Here is a 17,626-nt window from a genome sequence, read left to right on the forward strand (position 1 = left end):
TTCTTACAATTGCACAAATGTTTGTTTGTGTGTGTCTGTGTGTATATGTATATTTGTTTTCTGACACTTCTATGCATTTGAAATTTGTTTCTATTTCTCATAAACTAGGAAGAACTGAGGAAGGTCATCAACCTGAAACTTTAACTCTGTTATTTGTCTATACAATTACTCTGATAGTCATTTGAGCAAGTAGTGTTATACAACCCTAGGATGGAAGCCTTTAGCATCTGGAGATTTGTTAGTCCTTAATTTTTCCATTAATTGTAGGACTCTTGTCTCTGAATCATCAATATTCTAAATCTTTGGATATCCATAATGTTTCCTCTTCTTCCACCAAGTATGACAAAATATCATTATTTTAATTTACAGTAGCACTATCACTTTTATCAGGTTGCTAATGTGACTGTAAACATTTTGATTTGATTCTGCTACCTGGTGCCTGTTTCCAACTTAAGGATTTCTGTGGAACTACAAAATTAGATATTTCTTTAATTGGTTGAGATAATGTTTCATTAAAGAAAACATTGTATATCAGGATGCCCCTTTCCCTTCCCAACCCATTTCTGATCTAAGATCATTGGAATGGGTAAGAATTGAATAATTTAATAGAAAACATCTATTGATCTGGTCTTGTCCTTGTTCAGTATATTTCTGGTTTAATGTTATTTTGCATATAAGATAACACAATGAAATGGAGATGACACTTTTGAGTTTCGTCAATATCATGCTACTGTAGTTACTTACAGGGGTTCCCTACCTGGGGTCCATGGACCCTTTGCTTAATGGTATTGGTAAATTCCATTAAAAAAAAAGTTTGGGAGCCCCGCTAATCTAGCATTTTATGGTACTTATTCATCATTTTAATGTCAATGTTTAGCTTACTATGGATATTCATTTTCTTTGCCCTTAAAACCAATATTGGATTTAGAGCAACCTGTTGTAATGCTGTTGGTATTCACAGAAGGAATAAGGAGCTTAAAATAATCTGCTAAAAGGATGAAACCTTTAATCACTCTTTAATCTGCTGGAAAATAGGATAATACAAATAGACTTTGAAATTGGATTTTCATCATAAATCACTCCAATGCAATGTGGTCTCCAGCCGCAACAGCTATTGTTAACTATAATTTTTATTGGTTCTCATACTAAGTTGCGACAGTTTTCAGTTTATTTCATGTTTTTCAGTGGGAATATCTATTACTTTAAATATATTTATGAATTTATGGCCATAATACTATAATATTTGCTGTAACCAGCACATAATATCCAGCACATTCATCATTTGAATCAGGGCTATCTTCATGTTGGATTTCTGATTTTTCCTTCAATTATTTCCCAGCCTCCCCTGGTCCTTGCTGTTCATGTCATGCTTGGTGCCTCAATCATACTTTGCTGTCGTATCAAATTATATGTTGTTGCAAACTGCCTGCTCATCTTTGCAAGATCAGCAGACTGGTAGTTGTAAGGTACTGTGTTGCCACTGCTGTAAACTATCATTGGGTGCCAATCCCACTTAACCTGTGCTCTTAGAATTATGCTTAACTACTAATTTATTGTTTCACTAATTTCTAGGAAAATTTGCTTCATATAGGCAAAGGAATTTCTCTCCTAGGCTCTTGGGCAATGGTGCTGACTTTGGTTAAAATAGTGCCACGTGAGGAAATCTGGAATTCAAAAATATAAGGTGGTGGTGATTGTGCCAACAAGTGTACTGATTGCTTCAAGGTTAATTTTGACATCCTGGACTTAGGCATTTCTTGTCGTTTGTGGAATGAAGCAGGCAAAAAATGCTAACTGATATGAAATATTTAAAGCAATATGTAGGCTTATGATATCCAGTGTAGATCACCAGGGTGTCTAAAACTTTGACAATCCTCCATAGATGTGTGGTGGAGAGTATATTGACTGGCTACATCACAGCCTGGTATGGAAACACCAATGCCCTTGAAGGGAAAATCTTTCAAAATGTAATGGATATGACCCAGTCCATCATGGGTAAACCCTCACCACCATTGAGTACATCTACACGGAGTGTTGTCACAGAAAAGCAGCATCCATCATCAGGGACCCCCATCACTCAGGTCATGCTCTCTTGCTGCTGTGCTCAGGAAGAAGGTACAAGAATCTCATGACTCTCACCACCAGGTTCAGGAACAGTTATTATCCTTGGGACTAAGGTCCAAAACACAGAACATACAGTCACAAAAATAATATTGGCACAAGTCTCTAATTGGCATGGCCTGAAGATTGATAGTGCTTGGGATGTTGTGCGGGAGCCACATATCTGTAAGAACAAGTACACAAAAGTTCTTCAACTTGTGCTGGGTCAGCGGAAGCTGAAAGCAATCCAGCTTGTCTTCCAGGGAGTGAACACTGGAGAGTAGCACCAACAGGAGAGCCAGCCTGCAGGGGCCAGGCCCCAACCATCTGGATTTCAGAGCCCACAGAGCATCTGTTCTCTCCCACACCACCTCTGGCACTTCCTCCCTGGGTGGCTGTAACAGGTAACACCATGGCATGAAGGCCTGATGCGTTCAACAACTGAGGCCCCACAGCTTCCCTGCCATCAGTCTTTAACAATGAGCTGGGCTTGCAGTATTTTCCATTACCAATATCCAACAGAGCCTTGCTATCAGAAGAAAAGCATTTAAGGTGCACATTTTCACCTTTTGTTGGACCCAGAGAGGCCACTGCGACCAAGCATGCATCCATCGTTATTTCTTCTCCATTCACTCATCATCAACGTTTCTACAGTTAGCAGTGTTTCGACATTCGGGTACCTGGGCATTATTATTTTACAGGACCTCACCTAGGAGAACCATAACTCATTCTTTAACAAAAGGGTTCAGCAAAAGATGTACTTCTGGCACCTGTTGGTAACATTCTGTCTTCCCCAGAACATACTGGTGCAATTCTACAATGCCATCCTGGAGAGCATCCTCATATCAGCCATAGCTGTCTGGTTTGGTGCAGCATCCTCTCACAATTTATGAAAATTACAGTTAACTGTCAGGTCAACAGAAAAGGTCATTGGCTAAAGTCTACCACCACTGCAGTACTTGTATGTGTCTAGGACCAAGAAGTGGGCAGGAAAAATAATTGTGGATGCTAAAAATCCTGCAAAGGCCTCCTTCTGGAAAGCACTATGGTGTTTTTATGCTACCTTAGAAGATTCTTCCCCAGGCAGTTAATCTGATCAATCATTCTAATTACATCCCCCCCCCCCCATTTATTACCTCTGTCACTACACTGAACCGTACACACGTTAAACCACTTTTTATAATGCTGTTTAAATTGTAAATACACATTGATATTAATGTATTATGCACATTTTATTCTATATCTGTACTTTAACTTCTAACTTTAGTTTTTATATAATTCTTTATAATTGTTGAATACAGCTTTTTGTTACATTCACACCCTGACCAACGCACCACAGCAAATTCCTAATACATGTAAATGTACAGTACATGGCAAATAAAATTTGTTCTTAATCCTCCATCTTCGATTTATTTTTTTAAAGAATGCCACATAATTTAAGGGTGTTAAGGATGATCTGATGTAGATCTCTTCATTTTAATTCATCTCAAACTTATTTTATCCTCCCTTCCCATTAACATAAATTGTTCAATTGAAGATGTGTGCAATTTCATAAAAGTTTCTGCTTTAGCTTTTGAGATTTTCTTTTATGATTAATGATGCTGCTTTTGACCTTTTTGCAGTTTGACATTAAAAACCATCGCACCTTTCTGAAACGAACTAAATATGATGAATTACGTTCAGAAGACTTGTTTGTTGGCAGCATGATTACTGTATACGCTCGTCAGCTGCGATTGGTAGACTATGGGGACCAATATACAGCACGCAGACTGGGAAGTAAGAAGCAAAAGTAAGAAGTTAATTCCTAAGTATGTTTACAGATCCAGTTAATTACTGACAAGAATTAGCCCTAGTAATGTGATGCAGTATTTTTTGATTTGCCATTTTGAATTTTAAGCTGAGTGCTTAATTGCTGTCATAAATGTTGTAAATATTTGAATTATTTCTTTGTATTCTGTTTAACTGATGTTAGATCCTAGGTAGTAGGTGATGCGTTGCATATAACCAGATTGATGCTAGTACTGTTACTGGTATTTTCCAGTAAATTGAAGATGTTTTAGTGCCCAGTATACCTGACTATGGCAGTTGTGAAATATCCACCACATGTTTACTGATTCCTGCAGCAATTTCAATACTACTCCCTCCCACCCTCCCTTCTTTAAGGATTCCATTCCATTCTCCTAGTTCCTTTTGTGTCTGGTATATACAGTCCAATGAAAAGACTGTATACATACACTCAGTGGCCACTGTATTAGGTACAGCTGTACATCTGCTTGTTAATTCAAATATCTAATCAGCCAATCATGTGGCAGCAACTCAATGCATCAAAGCATGCAAACAGGGTCAAGAGGTTCAGTTGTTCAGACCAAACATTAGAATGGGGAAGAAATATGATCTAAGTGACTTTGACTGTGAAATGATTGTTGGTAACAGACAGGGTGATTTGAGTATCTCAGAAACTGCTGGTCTCCTGGGATTTTCATGCAGAATAGTTCCTAGATTTTACAGAGAATGATGGGAAAAATGAAAAACATCTAGTGAGAGACAGTTCTATGAGCAAAAATGCCTTAACAATCAGTGAAGTGAGAGGAGAATGGCCAGGTTGATTGAAGATGAGAATAAGGCAACAGTACTCAAATAACTGGAGGCCCCATTTAGGCACTAAGGGTTCAGACGACGACGACTCAAATAACCATGTGTTACAATGGTGGTGTGCAGAAGAGCATCTCTAAAGGCACAACATGTTGAATCTTGAAGTAGATGGGCTACAGCAGTGGAAGACCACAAGTATACACTAAGTGACCACCTCATTAGAAACAGGAGGCACCTAATAATCGGCCACTGTGTGTATTTGCCACCATGGCTTTCTGAGCTGTGGCTTCCCTCTCTGCCACATCTGACTACATGCCACCTATATTCTGCATTTCTGTTCTCCCACCCTCTTCTGGAAAGTGCAGGGATTCATATCCCACCAGTTTCTGTAAATAATCGATTATCCTTTGCAATTTCCATCACCAGGCTTGTCTTCCCCTCCCTTCTTCTTTCAGCATTCTGAAGGGATTTTTCCATTTGACTCCCTGGTCCATTTTTGTTCACTTCAAGCATTCTCCTTATCAAAGCATTCTCCCATATAACCAAAGATACATCATCTGTTATTTGTGCTATTTTAGCATCATGTGCTGTTTTACTTCATCTCATCGTCCAGGTGTTCAAGCAGTCTTTCCAGGTGAAGCACAGATTCGGTTACATTTCTATCCAATTCTATTGCATTTGGTGCTCACAATATGGCCTCCCGTACACTGGAGAAAGCAAATGCAGATTGAGTGACTACTTTGTGCAGCACCTGTCTTCAGTTCTAAGGGCTGGCCCTAAGCTGCTGGTTGCCCTCCCCCCCACCCACCCCAATCCTCCTCCATCCGTCTGTGAATCTCTACACTGTTGTTACGTGGTTCATCGTAAGCTTATCTTTTGTCAGGATATTTTGTTGCCTTCTAGACTTGTTATCTAATTGTATAATTTCAGGTAACTCATTTATTCTGCCCGGTCCTGCAGTGGGTCTTTGATCTGTGATATTTGTTCAATTTTTATTTCTTTGAAGCACAGCCTAACTTTCCTACAGCTGTCATTTCATAGCTGTTGCATTCTGCTGTTCATGTTTCTTTTCTCTCACTCTCACTCACAACCAGATGCCTTCAGCAGCTTATCCTAGCAAAACACTGTCCTTGCCATATCACAACTACTCCTTTTTGTTCTATTTCCTTTCCCTACCACCTCCTTATAAATTAGAGCTAACTTGTTTTCATTCCATTTGTGCCAATGTACACTCACCCTGAATCATTTATTCTGTTTCTCTTTCTGTAGAAGCTGCTTAACTTGATTTGTGCTTCCAGCATTTCATGTTTTTAACTTTATATTTTCAGCATCTGCAATCTTTTCATTGCTAGTTCTGAAATGCCCCCTTTGAAGGCAGGGTGCCTGCTGTGTGGTTTATCAGAATTGGGTTTAAAATCACTGGCATATATCATGAAATTTGTTGTTTTTCAGCAGCAGTATAGTGCAATACATAAAAAATTATAAATTACAATAAGATATACAGACTTAATTTAAGTCAAAGTGAGGCAGTTTTCATGGGTTGCTCATTATCCATTTAGGAATCTGATGGTGGAGGGGAAGAAGCTGTTCCTAAAACATTGAGTGTGTACCTTCAGATAGTAGTAATAAGAAGTGAGCATGTCCTGAGTGATGGGGGTCCTTAATGATGCATGACGCCTTTCTGAGGCATCACCTTTTGATTATCTCAGTATATTGGTGAGACAGTACTTTTTATTGCTATAAATTAATTGTTGGAGTCAGACCAATAACAGGCTCATATTCAGTTATTTTCAATTGCACCCTCCCCATTGTAACTAGAGAGCTGTCGAGCATTGTGTCCTTCAGTATTCTTCAGCTGTCCACATTGCAAACCTGAGTACTGCTCTTGTTATGTTGTTAGTAATTTTATTGGCAGTAAGCTCATAAATATCTTCTTCATTTCAATAGCTTGGATTGAACAACATACCCAGTCAAATTGAAATGCAATTAGTATTCACTAACAGAACCCAGCATCATCATTCCTCTAAAGTATAGGTGTCAAACACAAGGCCCGCAGGCCATATCCGGCCCGGCGTACAATTATATCCGGCCCGCGAGATCATTTTAGATAGATCTATTATTTTAATTATTAATAGCCCGGCGATATGAAGCACTGATAACACACAAACTACAGATCCCATAATGCAGCGGCGCCACAGCTGCCGATAGGCTACCCGGGAATATTCCCGCGTCAAGCGTCTGTTGCTGTATACAACGCTATTCTGAAGTCAAAGCTAACCCCTAACAATGGCGAAGAGAAAAGTTGATTCTGAAAAAAAGAGTCTTTCAAAACCGATGAGTATATGTTTACTGACATTGCCGGTAAACCCGTGTGTTTTATTTGTGGAGCTAATGTGGCTGACATAACAATACATCTCAGCGTCTTAAACCTTCAGCTCCAGGGACGTGACCGCATGATCACTGACATGTATGATGCAGTGAAGGCATTTCAAGTGAAGCTGCTCTTATGGGAGACACAAATACACCAGTGCAACTTGCCTCATTTTCCCTGTTGCCAAGTAATGTTGAACCAGGTCGGCGCAATGATGTTCCCAAATGCGCACTTTGCTGATAAACTGAGCGCACTTCGCACTGAGTTCGCACGGCGCTTTGGTGACTTTGAAGCTCAAAAAATTAATTTCGAGCTGCTTCGCAACCCATTTGCCGTCGACGTGGAAACTGCACCTGTACAGATTCAGATGGAGCTGATAGAGCTGCAGTGTAATGGGACACTAAAGGCAAAGTACGACACTGCAGGGCCCGTACAGTTTATTCGCTCCATTCCTGAAGCAATGCCTCAGCTCCGTCTACATGCGGCTCGAACCTTGTGCATGTTTGGTAGCACATATCTGTGTGAGAAGCTTTTCTCAGTGATGAAGATTAACAAAACATCACACAGGAGTCGTCTCACTGATGAACACCTGCAGTCCATCCTGAGAATCTCCACAACACAGAACCTTACACCAACCTAAACGAACTTATTGCCAAGAAAAGATGCCAAGCATCCAGCTCTGACAAAACGGCATAAGAGCAAAGAAAACTGAGTGTTTTGATTTGTTGTTGTTTTAACTTCTGCTGAAAAGCACAAATTTTATTTATATTTTCAGGGTTTTTTTGCAGCATGCTCATATTTCTAACTTGTATAATACTGACAGGAGATATTTTTATGGAGAGCAAAATATTTAAGTTATTTAAAGTTTTAGTTTATTTTTTCTGGAATAATATTCCTGTCTGTTTTTATTCATATTTATGTTCAAAAAATGTTTAGTTTTAGTGTGTTCAATAAATGTTTATCCTGTTCGACCCGCGACCTAAAGTGTGCTTTGAGTTTTGGCCCCATGTGCAATTGAGTTCGACACCTCTGCTCTAAAGTATATGTTCTGATAATTCTGTTATGATAAAGGTAATAAATTTGTGATGAGTGTTGTATGGCAATAAATACAGTAACTACTAAACGGAAGCCTCCTAAGTATTAGTACATCACCAGTAGTTTTCCTGTGCTTTTGCACATATTGAAACTTTCGAAGAAGGAAATCATTACACAAATTTGTCTTATCCAGGAATTTGCCATCAATTCGGGATTTGTATGTTTTGTAATTTGGAGGAGACTCGTTACATTTGGTAGCATTAGGAGAAAAATTCTTGTTTTTGGATGAGGCTAAGGGTGCTATCCTGATATTAATCCAGAGTCTAGTAATTTCATTGCTTGTGATCTGCTAGTATCATTTTGGGAATGGGGAGTAGCCTGAAAGAATAATTCTAACTAACACCTATCCCTTCCAATCCATCAGACCTAATCCTCTTCAGGGTACTCGTGCTGGTTATCCACTTTCCTTGATCTATTCTCGACATAATTTCCTTTCTTAACATATTTTCTCCTCCCTTTTCTCCTTTTCCCTAATGTTCCATTGGTTTCTGGTTTTATACAGTATATATAGTAATCCAAGAAAAAACGTGAATAAAGAAGACTATTGCTAGCTATTAAACATGTGGTGTTAACTTTGTAGCAAGAAAGAATAGTTTATAATTTCTAACAGTACATTTCCAGTAGACTTTAATTTCTATATTTATCAGTTCACCAAGAATATTGTTGCCTTTTAAGTAACAGTTGTTTATTTTGACTTCTACTGAACTTTGTACCCATCAAATTGAAACATAGGACATAAGTTTGTGATTATCAATTTTCTGTTACCACTAGTACCAGTGGTGTAACAGTTGGAACTTTAGTAATTATTCAGTTGGAATATCTTGTTATTTACCGTGACTAGAATTCAAAATGTTTTGTTCAAGGTATTTAATAACTTCTTAATCCTGTTTGTCTCTTTTCAGGACCCTGGGTGTAATAAAGCCAACTACTGATGCTAAACTAGGAAAATTGATTGACCAGATCTACAGTTCAGGATTGGTAATAACCAGAGCAAAAATGATTAACTTAACTGCGTAAGTCATCAGTTCTGATTCAAATGGATTTTGATTTGCACTATTTTGATCTGTTGAATTTTCAAAATGTCTTTTGCAATATAGTGCCACTGCATTAAGAGCATCATGTTCCTATTTGTTTAAAAATAAAGTTGTACTTTGTGGCATTATTGTACTTCTGGAGTCACTATAGCATATAAACAGGCCATCTGATAACTTGACTGTCTACAACAGTCCAGCCTGTAAACACATGTCAACCACTATAGACCATCCTCAGGTATTACAAACAACTACTCATTACTATTGCCTGTTTTCTGTCTCCTAGCCAATTTGAAAGCTTGATTTCAGCTGCCCTTAGTCCCATGTCTTCATTTAACTAGACTATGTATACCTCTTAAAAATGACTATACACATTAGCTTTAGTATCTTATTCAGCTTCTGATTTATTTTAATTGAAACATCCCTCGCTATATCTCCAGCTCTATCATCTGCAAACTATATTTATATAGCCCCTTTAGCCCTGTTCACTGTGACATCAAAAAGGACCTGAAAGCAGTTGCTATTTACTTGTTAAGTAAACAGGTGCATTTTAATTTTATCATTTAAAAAGATTATAACACTAACCTGTGTTGTTTTTTTTCTTAAAGACCAAATCTGTTTTGATATTTGGTCTACCATTAGAGAACCATAGAGCAATACAGCACGGATACAGGCCCTTCAGCCCAGTGAGTCATTGCTAACTGCCCAGCTGCCCCGCTTGGTGGTGCATTAATATCAGCGCCGGACTCTGGAGCGAAGGTTCCCGAGTTCAAATCCAAGACGGGTTGAGCGTCGAGCTAGCAACTCGGCCGCATAAAAACAAGAATAGCTTGCTACAGAAGCACCGTCATGACGATGCCCCAGTAACTCTACTGCCGAGTTAAAGGCTATTCTTCTTCTTAATTACCCAGCTAGTCCCAATGTCCTCCTTTGGCCCACATCCTTCCAAGCCCTGACCCTCCACGTACCTATCTAAGTGCTTCTAATTGTATATGCCTCAACCTCTTTCTCTGGCAACTCAGTCTTTATACTCTTCACCCTCTGCATGGAAAAAGTTGCCACTCAAGTCCCTTTTAAATCTTTACCCCTCACCTTAGACCTGTGCCCTTTAGTTTTAGTCTTCTTTGGCCTGGAAAAAAGACTTACCATCTATGTTATCTATGCCTCTCATAATTTTAACCATTTCTGTAAGGTTGCCTCATTCTCTTAGGTCTCAAGGAATAAAGAACTCTTCTGGCCAGTGTCCAATTCAGATCCTCTAGTCCTGGCAACATCCTTACAAATATTTATTGCACCCTTTCTAGTTTCCCATAACAGTGACCAAAACTGTGCACAGTCTTCACAGTGTGCTTGTACAGTTGCAACATAACACCCCAACCAATGAAGGCCAGTGTGGACAAGTGCCCCTTTCACCAACCTGCAAAGTATTGACGCTGCTTTCAATGAGCTATGCACTTGTATTCTTTGGTTCCTTTGTTTTGTTACTCTCCCTAGTGCCCTACTGCTCATAGTATAAATCTTGCTTTGATTTTCCAAAATGTATCACCTCACACTCATCTGTGCTAAACTCTATTTGCCAGTCCTCAGGCCATTTCCCTAACTGATTAAGATCCCCCTGTAATCCAAGATAACCACCTTTACTATCAACAACACCTCTCAATTTTGTGTCATCCATAAACTTACTGATGCCTCGCGCATTTTTATCCAAGTCATTTATATAAACAACATATAACAAGGGTCCCAAAACTGACCCCTGCCACAACCACTAAGTTATTGGCTTCCATTTCAAGAAACATTTCAAGATTGTAGACAACACCAAAATCTGAGGTATGGAGAACAGTGAAGATAAACCAAGATTGCAACAGGATCTAGATAAATTGGGGAAGTGGGCCAACAAATGGCAGATGGAATTCAACTCAGACGAGTGTGAGGTGTTGTATTTTGAGAAGTTTAATTAGTATAGGGTTTGTACAGTGAAGGGTAGGGCTGTGGGAGTGCTATAGAACAGACAGACCCAGAAATATAGGTACACTGTTGAAACTGATGACACAGGTAGACAGGGTGGTGAAGAAGGCCTCTGGCATATCTGCCTTAATCACTCAGTTGGGATGTTATGTTACATATGCACAAGTCAATGGTGAGACCACAGTGCAGTTCTAGACACTGACCAATAGAAAGTATGTCAAGGGTGCAGCAAAGATTCCCAAGACTGTTACCAGGACCAGAGGGCCTGAGATACAAGAGACTAAATGGGTTGTGTCTGTAGTTCCCTGCAGGATATGAGGCTGTAGAACCTTACAGAAATCAGTAAGTAGAACTAAACTTAATACAATGTTTTAGGATATACATTCCAGCATTAATACAAATCACTTTTAAAATCTTCTTTCTTAATCTTGTGTTGCTGCTGTCTTAATAGCTAGATCAAACAAAATGTCATTTGAACTCTGATCACTCTGCGTAGGTACTGTGTAAATTCCCGTTATTTGATATTGAATGGAAAGATTCATTTTGCCAATCATAACAATATCTGAAAGTTGGGTATAACCACAATAATCTTTCTGGACACCAGATGTTTTCTGGTCTATCACTATTTCAAACAAAAGGAAAACAGCTGGGAAAGAAATAAATTAATTGTAAGAGCTAATATTCTGCGAATTTTGTTACTGGAATGCATGACTGTGACTGAGCAAAACTGTCATGCTGTTTTATATTCATTGTGTTTTATTTCAGCCTAATTTGTTTCCACAATTTGTTGTAACATAAAACTGAATGTACGTGTTTAATTCATTAACATGAGTTTAGTCAAGCCAAAATTTTCGGGAAATAAAACTGCACAGTGTCCCCTTCTATGTATGTTTGTGCTAAAGGTTTAAAGAACCAAATCTGTGCCTGATTGCAGAATAATGAGATATCCTTGTTCTATTTCAGTGATCTCCTTCAGTATTTAAGCTGTGGTCCTGCAGTTGCACTGGAAATTTTGGGAGATGAGGCAGTATCTGCTTGGAAGAAGTTAATTGAATCTGGAGGTACAAACAAAGCACAAAGTGAAACTAGTGTGCGAGCACTTTATGGAGATGTTGATATCCGGAATAATGCTTATGGCTCTGAATGTGCCACAACTGCAGCTCGAGTAAGTTTTTGTGTGAGGTGGAAGGAAAGGTTGAAAGAAAATGGTATTATCATGGATCTTTTTTCCTTGCTAAATTATTTAATGGTGTAGTTAATGTGTTTGCAGGTAACCTGATGAAATTTTAAGCAATACATACAACAAGCTGGAGGAACTCAGCAGGTCGGACAGCATCCGTGGAAACGAACAGTCAGTGTTTCGGGCCGAGACCCTTCCTTAGTCCTGAAGAAGGGTCTTGGCCTGAAACATTGACTGCTCATTTCCACGGATGCTGTCTGACCTGCTGAGCTCCTCCAGCTTGTTGTACGTGTTGCTTTGACCACAGCACCTGCAGTGCACTTTGTGCTGGTGAAATTTAACTTTTTTTTCTCCGAAGGATACTTACTTACTGCATAGTACTTTATGCTCAGACATGCATTAGTCCATTAATACCATGTTAACAAATGCTGGTTCCGTTATTTAATAATTCTATTTGTGTTTTAACTTTATCATATAATACGGTGGTGTAGTGGTTAGCACAACACTTTACAGTACAGGAGATCCAGGTTTAATTCCTGTTGTTGCCTGTAAGGAGTTTGTACGTTCTCTCCATGACTGGATTTTCTCTGGGTGCTCCAGTTTCCTCCCACAGTCCAAAGACATACCGATTGGTAGGTTAATTGTTCATTGTAAAGTCTCTTGCGATTAGGCTAGGATTAAATCAGCGGATTGCTGGGCAGCATGGTCAAAGGGCCGGAAGAGCCTATTCCGTGCTGTATCTCAATAAATTTTAAAAATACAGTTTATATTTTCATATTTCTCAATTAATATTTCTTATTAAGTAGTTTATTCTCCTGAAATATTAAAAACCTTTATTTTCAAAACTTCTGTTTTTTCTTGTATTATAAATAAGTTTAATTAGAAAGTCCCACTAATTTATAAGGAATCCTTGACCTCACTCTCTTCATGTGTTGATTAATGCAGATTTTTATTTTGTATGTGAAAATCTGATCCACAAGAACAAAGGAAAAAGAAGCAGGAGTAGGCTATTCGGCTCTTTGTGCTGTCCTCTGTCATTCAATAAGATCATGGCTGATCTTTCATTTCCTTATTTTGCATTAACACTTTGGGGTGTTGAGGGATCTGTTCCTGTGCTGTTCCATTTTATCCCATGATTTCTTTAATACTTAAAAATGATGTGTTTTTAAATATTCTGTACTTGGCAACTGAACATCTGCAGGTCTTGTGGATAAAAAAAATTCTGAAATCACTGCTATGATGTATCTCCTCCTTCATGTGCATTGTTTTTCCTTGGGGAGATGAGAACTGCACACAGTATTCTAGATGCAATCTTGATGGTACTCTATGTAATTAGGACAAAATTTATCTACACTTCACAAGATTCCCTGGTCATTGTTTTCCATCCTACTACTTTTTTTTGTGATTTGTAAAACTTTTGAGCACACTAGAATGCAAGTGTATCAAATGATTAAGAAAGTTGACAGAATATTGTTGTTTATTTCTAGTGGAATTGAATACAAACGTAGCTGTCTGTGCTTCAGTTACAGAGACAATTGGTGAGATCACAAAGTAATACTGTGTACAATACTGAGCTCCTTGTTTAGGGAGGGCTGCATTGAAAGGGGTTCAGCGAAAGCTTATTAGACCAATATTTGAAATGAGTGGGTTGTCTTATAAGGAAAGATTAGACAAGAGAGACTGGAATTTAATAGAGTGAAATTTACATTGGCTGAAACAAAGTGGATCCCAAGTGGTCTTGTCAAGATGAATGGAGATGGTTTCTAATTGTAAGAAAGCCTTCAGTTAGGGGTCACACAATTAAAACTGAGATGATGTGAATTTCTTTTTTCAAGATTAGGAATTCTTCCTTTAAAGCACAATAGAAGTAAAACCTATCAAGAAAGATTTTTGATGAGCAAGTAGTGAAAGGAGGTAGGTAGAAGAACAGAGTTGAGGCTACAATCATATCTGCCATTTAATAATAGTGGATAGAGCTTGATGCCCAAGTGGATAACTACTTTTCATAATACATATTTGTTGTACAGCATCAATTGATATAATTTGCAAGGATATCAATAAAGTAGATAAACAAATAGCTGAGACATCTAAATATTTAATTTGGGTAATTGTTTTGTATATTTGAGTAAATGCAGTCATAATGTACTGAATAAGAAGTTATTTCAAATTTTAGGACATCAGAAGATTAATCCTCAATTGTTTTTGTTCCTGTTGCTTGAAAGGTTACCTATTTGAGAAAGAAAGGAAAGTACAGCACAGAAGCAGGCCCTTCAGCCCATCTAGTCCCTGGCTACTCCCATCGACCTGTACTGGGACCATATTCTTCCATATCTATTATACACGTACCTATTCAAACTTCTCTTAAATGTTGAAATTGAGCTCACGTGCACCACTTGTGCTGGCAGCTCATTCCACATTCTCATGAACCTCTGATTGAAGAAGTTTCCCCTCATGTTCCCTTTAAAACTTTCCACCTTTTGCCCTTAACCCATGATCTTTAGTTGTTGTCCCACCAAACCTCAGTGGGAAAAGCCTGCTTGCATTTACCCTATCTAAACCCCTCATAACTTTGCATACAAATGCCATTTGTTTATTTATGGTAGAGGACATTCTTATTAGAGCTTTACAAAAATAAGCATGCAATCTACGGCATAATTTGACAAATAATGGTGATCTCATTGAATTGTTAGATTCCAGAATGAGGTCGATGCTGGCAGTTGCTTTTCTTGGGCTATGGGACAGAAGTTTTCTCTTTAAGTAAAAACAATGTATCAATTTATTGATGTGTTTAGTTATTTATTTTTATTTTTATAGGAATTAGACATTTTCTTCCCATCAGTTGGCAGAGGACCATTAAATACAGCAAAATGTATTGATTGCACTTTATGTATTATCAAGCCACATGCTATTGCTGAAGGTAAGGTTTAGATTTCAAAAAGTATTTCATTGAAAAGAAAAGTAAAGCTACAAGTATCTCTTAAAATTGAGGTGCATAATATTATAGTTTCCTTTTTTTATAGACTTATTTCCAAACTTTTTCTATTACCCATATTACTACCAGTTAAACATCATAGTTATTAAATAATATGTCGTAAGTTATTAAATAATTTTGCATACAACAGAAATGAATTACATGTACCGTATACAATGCACTACTTATAAGTTAAAAGTTCTGTTCTTCCTTTTTTTTAAAAAAGTAATTTCGTTATCAAAGCTATGTTGAAATTGATTTTTTCATTGTCCACCTGAAGGATTGCATGCAGCGCAAGTTACTTCATTTTATTTGTGTATTTTAAGAACATTTGGGGAAATTAGAAGGGAATTTGCCCATTTTTTTGGTAATGTACTTATTAGGACATGCAGATTAGGAACAGAAGTTAGCTATTTGACCCCTCAGGCCTGCTCTGCCATTAATAAATTCACAATTAATCGATTTTGTAATCTGAGCTCTGTATTGCTGTTTACCTGTGGTAACCATCACTATCTTGCTTATTAAGAATCTCTCTATCTTTGCCTAGAAAATGCTCATAGTCTTTTTCCGTTGCCTTTGAGCAGGAGAGATCTGAAGGTTTGCATGATCTCTGGAGGAAAAGAAAAGGAAGAAAAGTAATATGTGTCCACTGTCAACACACACAAAATGCTGGTGGAACACAGCAGGCCAGGCAGCATCTATAAGGAGAAGCACTGTCGACGTTTTGGGCCAAAACCCTTCATTGAGTCTTGACGAGGGGTCTCGGCCCGAAACGTCGACAGTGCTTCTCCTTATAGATGCTGCCTGGCCTGCTGTGTTCCACCAGCATTTTGTGTGTGTTGTTTGAATTTCCAGCATCTACAGATTTCCTCGTGTTTGATGTGTCCACTATCTCACTTTTCTGAACTCCAGTGGATATAAACCTATTCCTGCCTATCCATTTTGTGAAATAATCCCACCATTTTGAATACTGGAATAGGAGTACTTCTTGAGCAACTGTTTATGTATGTGTTCACAACTAATTTTCTACTCCTCAGAGGTGAATACTAAGCAGTCTATGATGTTTTAGGCAATAAAATATGTATAAATAATGAACATATTGGGGCATAATAGATATAAGAATTGATGGGCATGCTATAGATTTATTAAAGATTAAAATATTAAGCAAATCATTTTCTCATTAAAATTCCAGAATAGGCTTGAGAGGAACTTTAATCTTGATAAGGCAGCTATTTCAATAAAAAAATAAAATGTTTGTCTGATTTCTGTTGTTCCTGATCTTGGAAGTTTGTAGTATTAAGAAATGATAGCTCAGGATGTAAGATCACTTTGGGCAAGAATAATAGGAGGAATAGTAAGGATAAGAAATTACTGGTAAAATGATATACACAAGTCTCCAATATTTGCCAGGCTTGAAGATGTCCGCTTTGAAAGGAAGAATGAAATTATTAGTGCTATAATGAGACTATGATGTTATGATAACACAACACAAACACCCATGTCAGGATGCTGTTCATTGACTATAGCTCAGCATTTAATACCATCATTCCCACAATCCTGATTGAGAAGTTGCAGAACCTGGACCTCTGTACCTCCCTCTGCAATTGGATCCTCAACTTCCTAACCGGAAGACCACAATCTGTGCAGATTGGTAATAATATCCCCTCCTCGCTGACGATCAATACTGGTGCACCTCAGGGGTGTGTGCTTAGCCCACTGCTCTGCTCTCTCTATACCTATGATTGTGTGACCAGGCATAGCTCAAATACCATCTATTAATTTGCTGATGATACAACCATTGTTGATAGAATTTCAGATGGTGACAAGAGGGCATACAGGAGCGAGATATGCCAACTAGTGAAGTGGTATCGTTGCAACAACCTGGCATTCAACGTCAGTAGGACAAAAATGCTGATTGTGGACTTTAGGAAGGGTAAGACAAAGGAACACATGCCAATCCTCATAGAGCGATCAGAAGTGGAGAAAGTGAGCAGTTTCAAGTTCCTGTGTGTCAACATCTCTGAGGACCGAACCTGGTCCCAACATAGTAATACAGTTATAAAGAAGGCAAGACAGCAACTATACTTTATTAGGAGTTTGAAGAGATTTGGTATGTCAACAAATACACTCAAAAACTTCTATAGTTGTATGATGGAGATCATTCTGACAGGCTGCATCACTGTCTGGTAAGGGGGGACTACTGCACAGGACCGAAAGAAGCTGCGGAGGGTTGTAAATTTAGTTAGCTACATCTTGGGTACTAGCCTACAAAGTACCCGGGACATCTTCAAAGAGCGGTGTCTCAGAATGGTAGCATCCAT

General features: G+C 38.3%; 1 protein-coding gene across 2 annotated transcripts in view; it reads left to right on the forward strand.

Moving 5' to 3' along the window:
• nme7 (NME/NM23 family member 7) overlaps positions 1–17,626 on the forward strand; it is a 154,941-nt gene that overhangs the window by 56,690 nt on the left and 80,625 nt on the right. For both annotated transcript variants that reach the window (XM_073045481.1, XM_073045479.1), the window contains exons 3-6: positions 3,723–3,889; positions 9,061–9,171; positions 12,118–12,319; positions 15,149–15,251. In XM_073045481.1, coding sequence (XP_072901582.1) covers positions 3,723–3,889; positions 9,061–9,171; positions 12,118–12,319; positions 15,149–15,251 — 583 coding nt within the window. The remainder of the gene's footprint in view (positions 1–3,722; positions 3,890–9,060; positions 9,172–12,117; positions 12,320–15,148; positions 15,252–17,626) is intronic.

Source organism: Hemitrygon akajei, chromosome 5, assembly GCF_048418815.1.
Source record: "Hemitrygon akajei chromosome 5, sHemAka1.3, whole genome shotgun sequence".
Taxonomy (NCBI): domain Eukaryota; kingdom Metazoa; phylum Chordata; class Chondrichthyes; order Myliobatiformes; family Dasyatidae; genus Hemitrygon; species Hemitrygon akajei.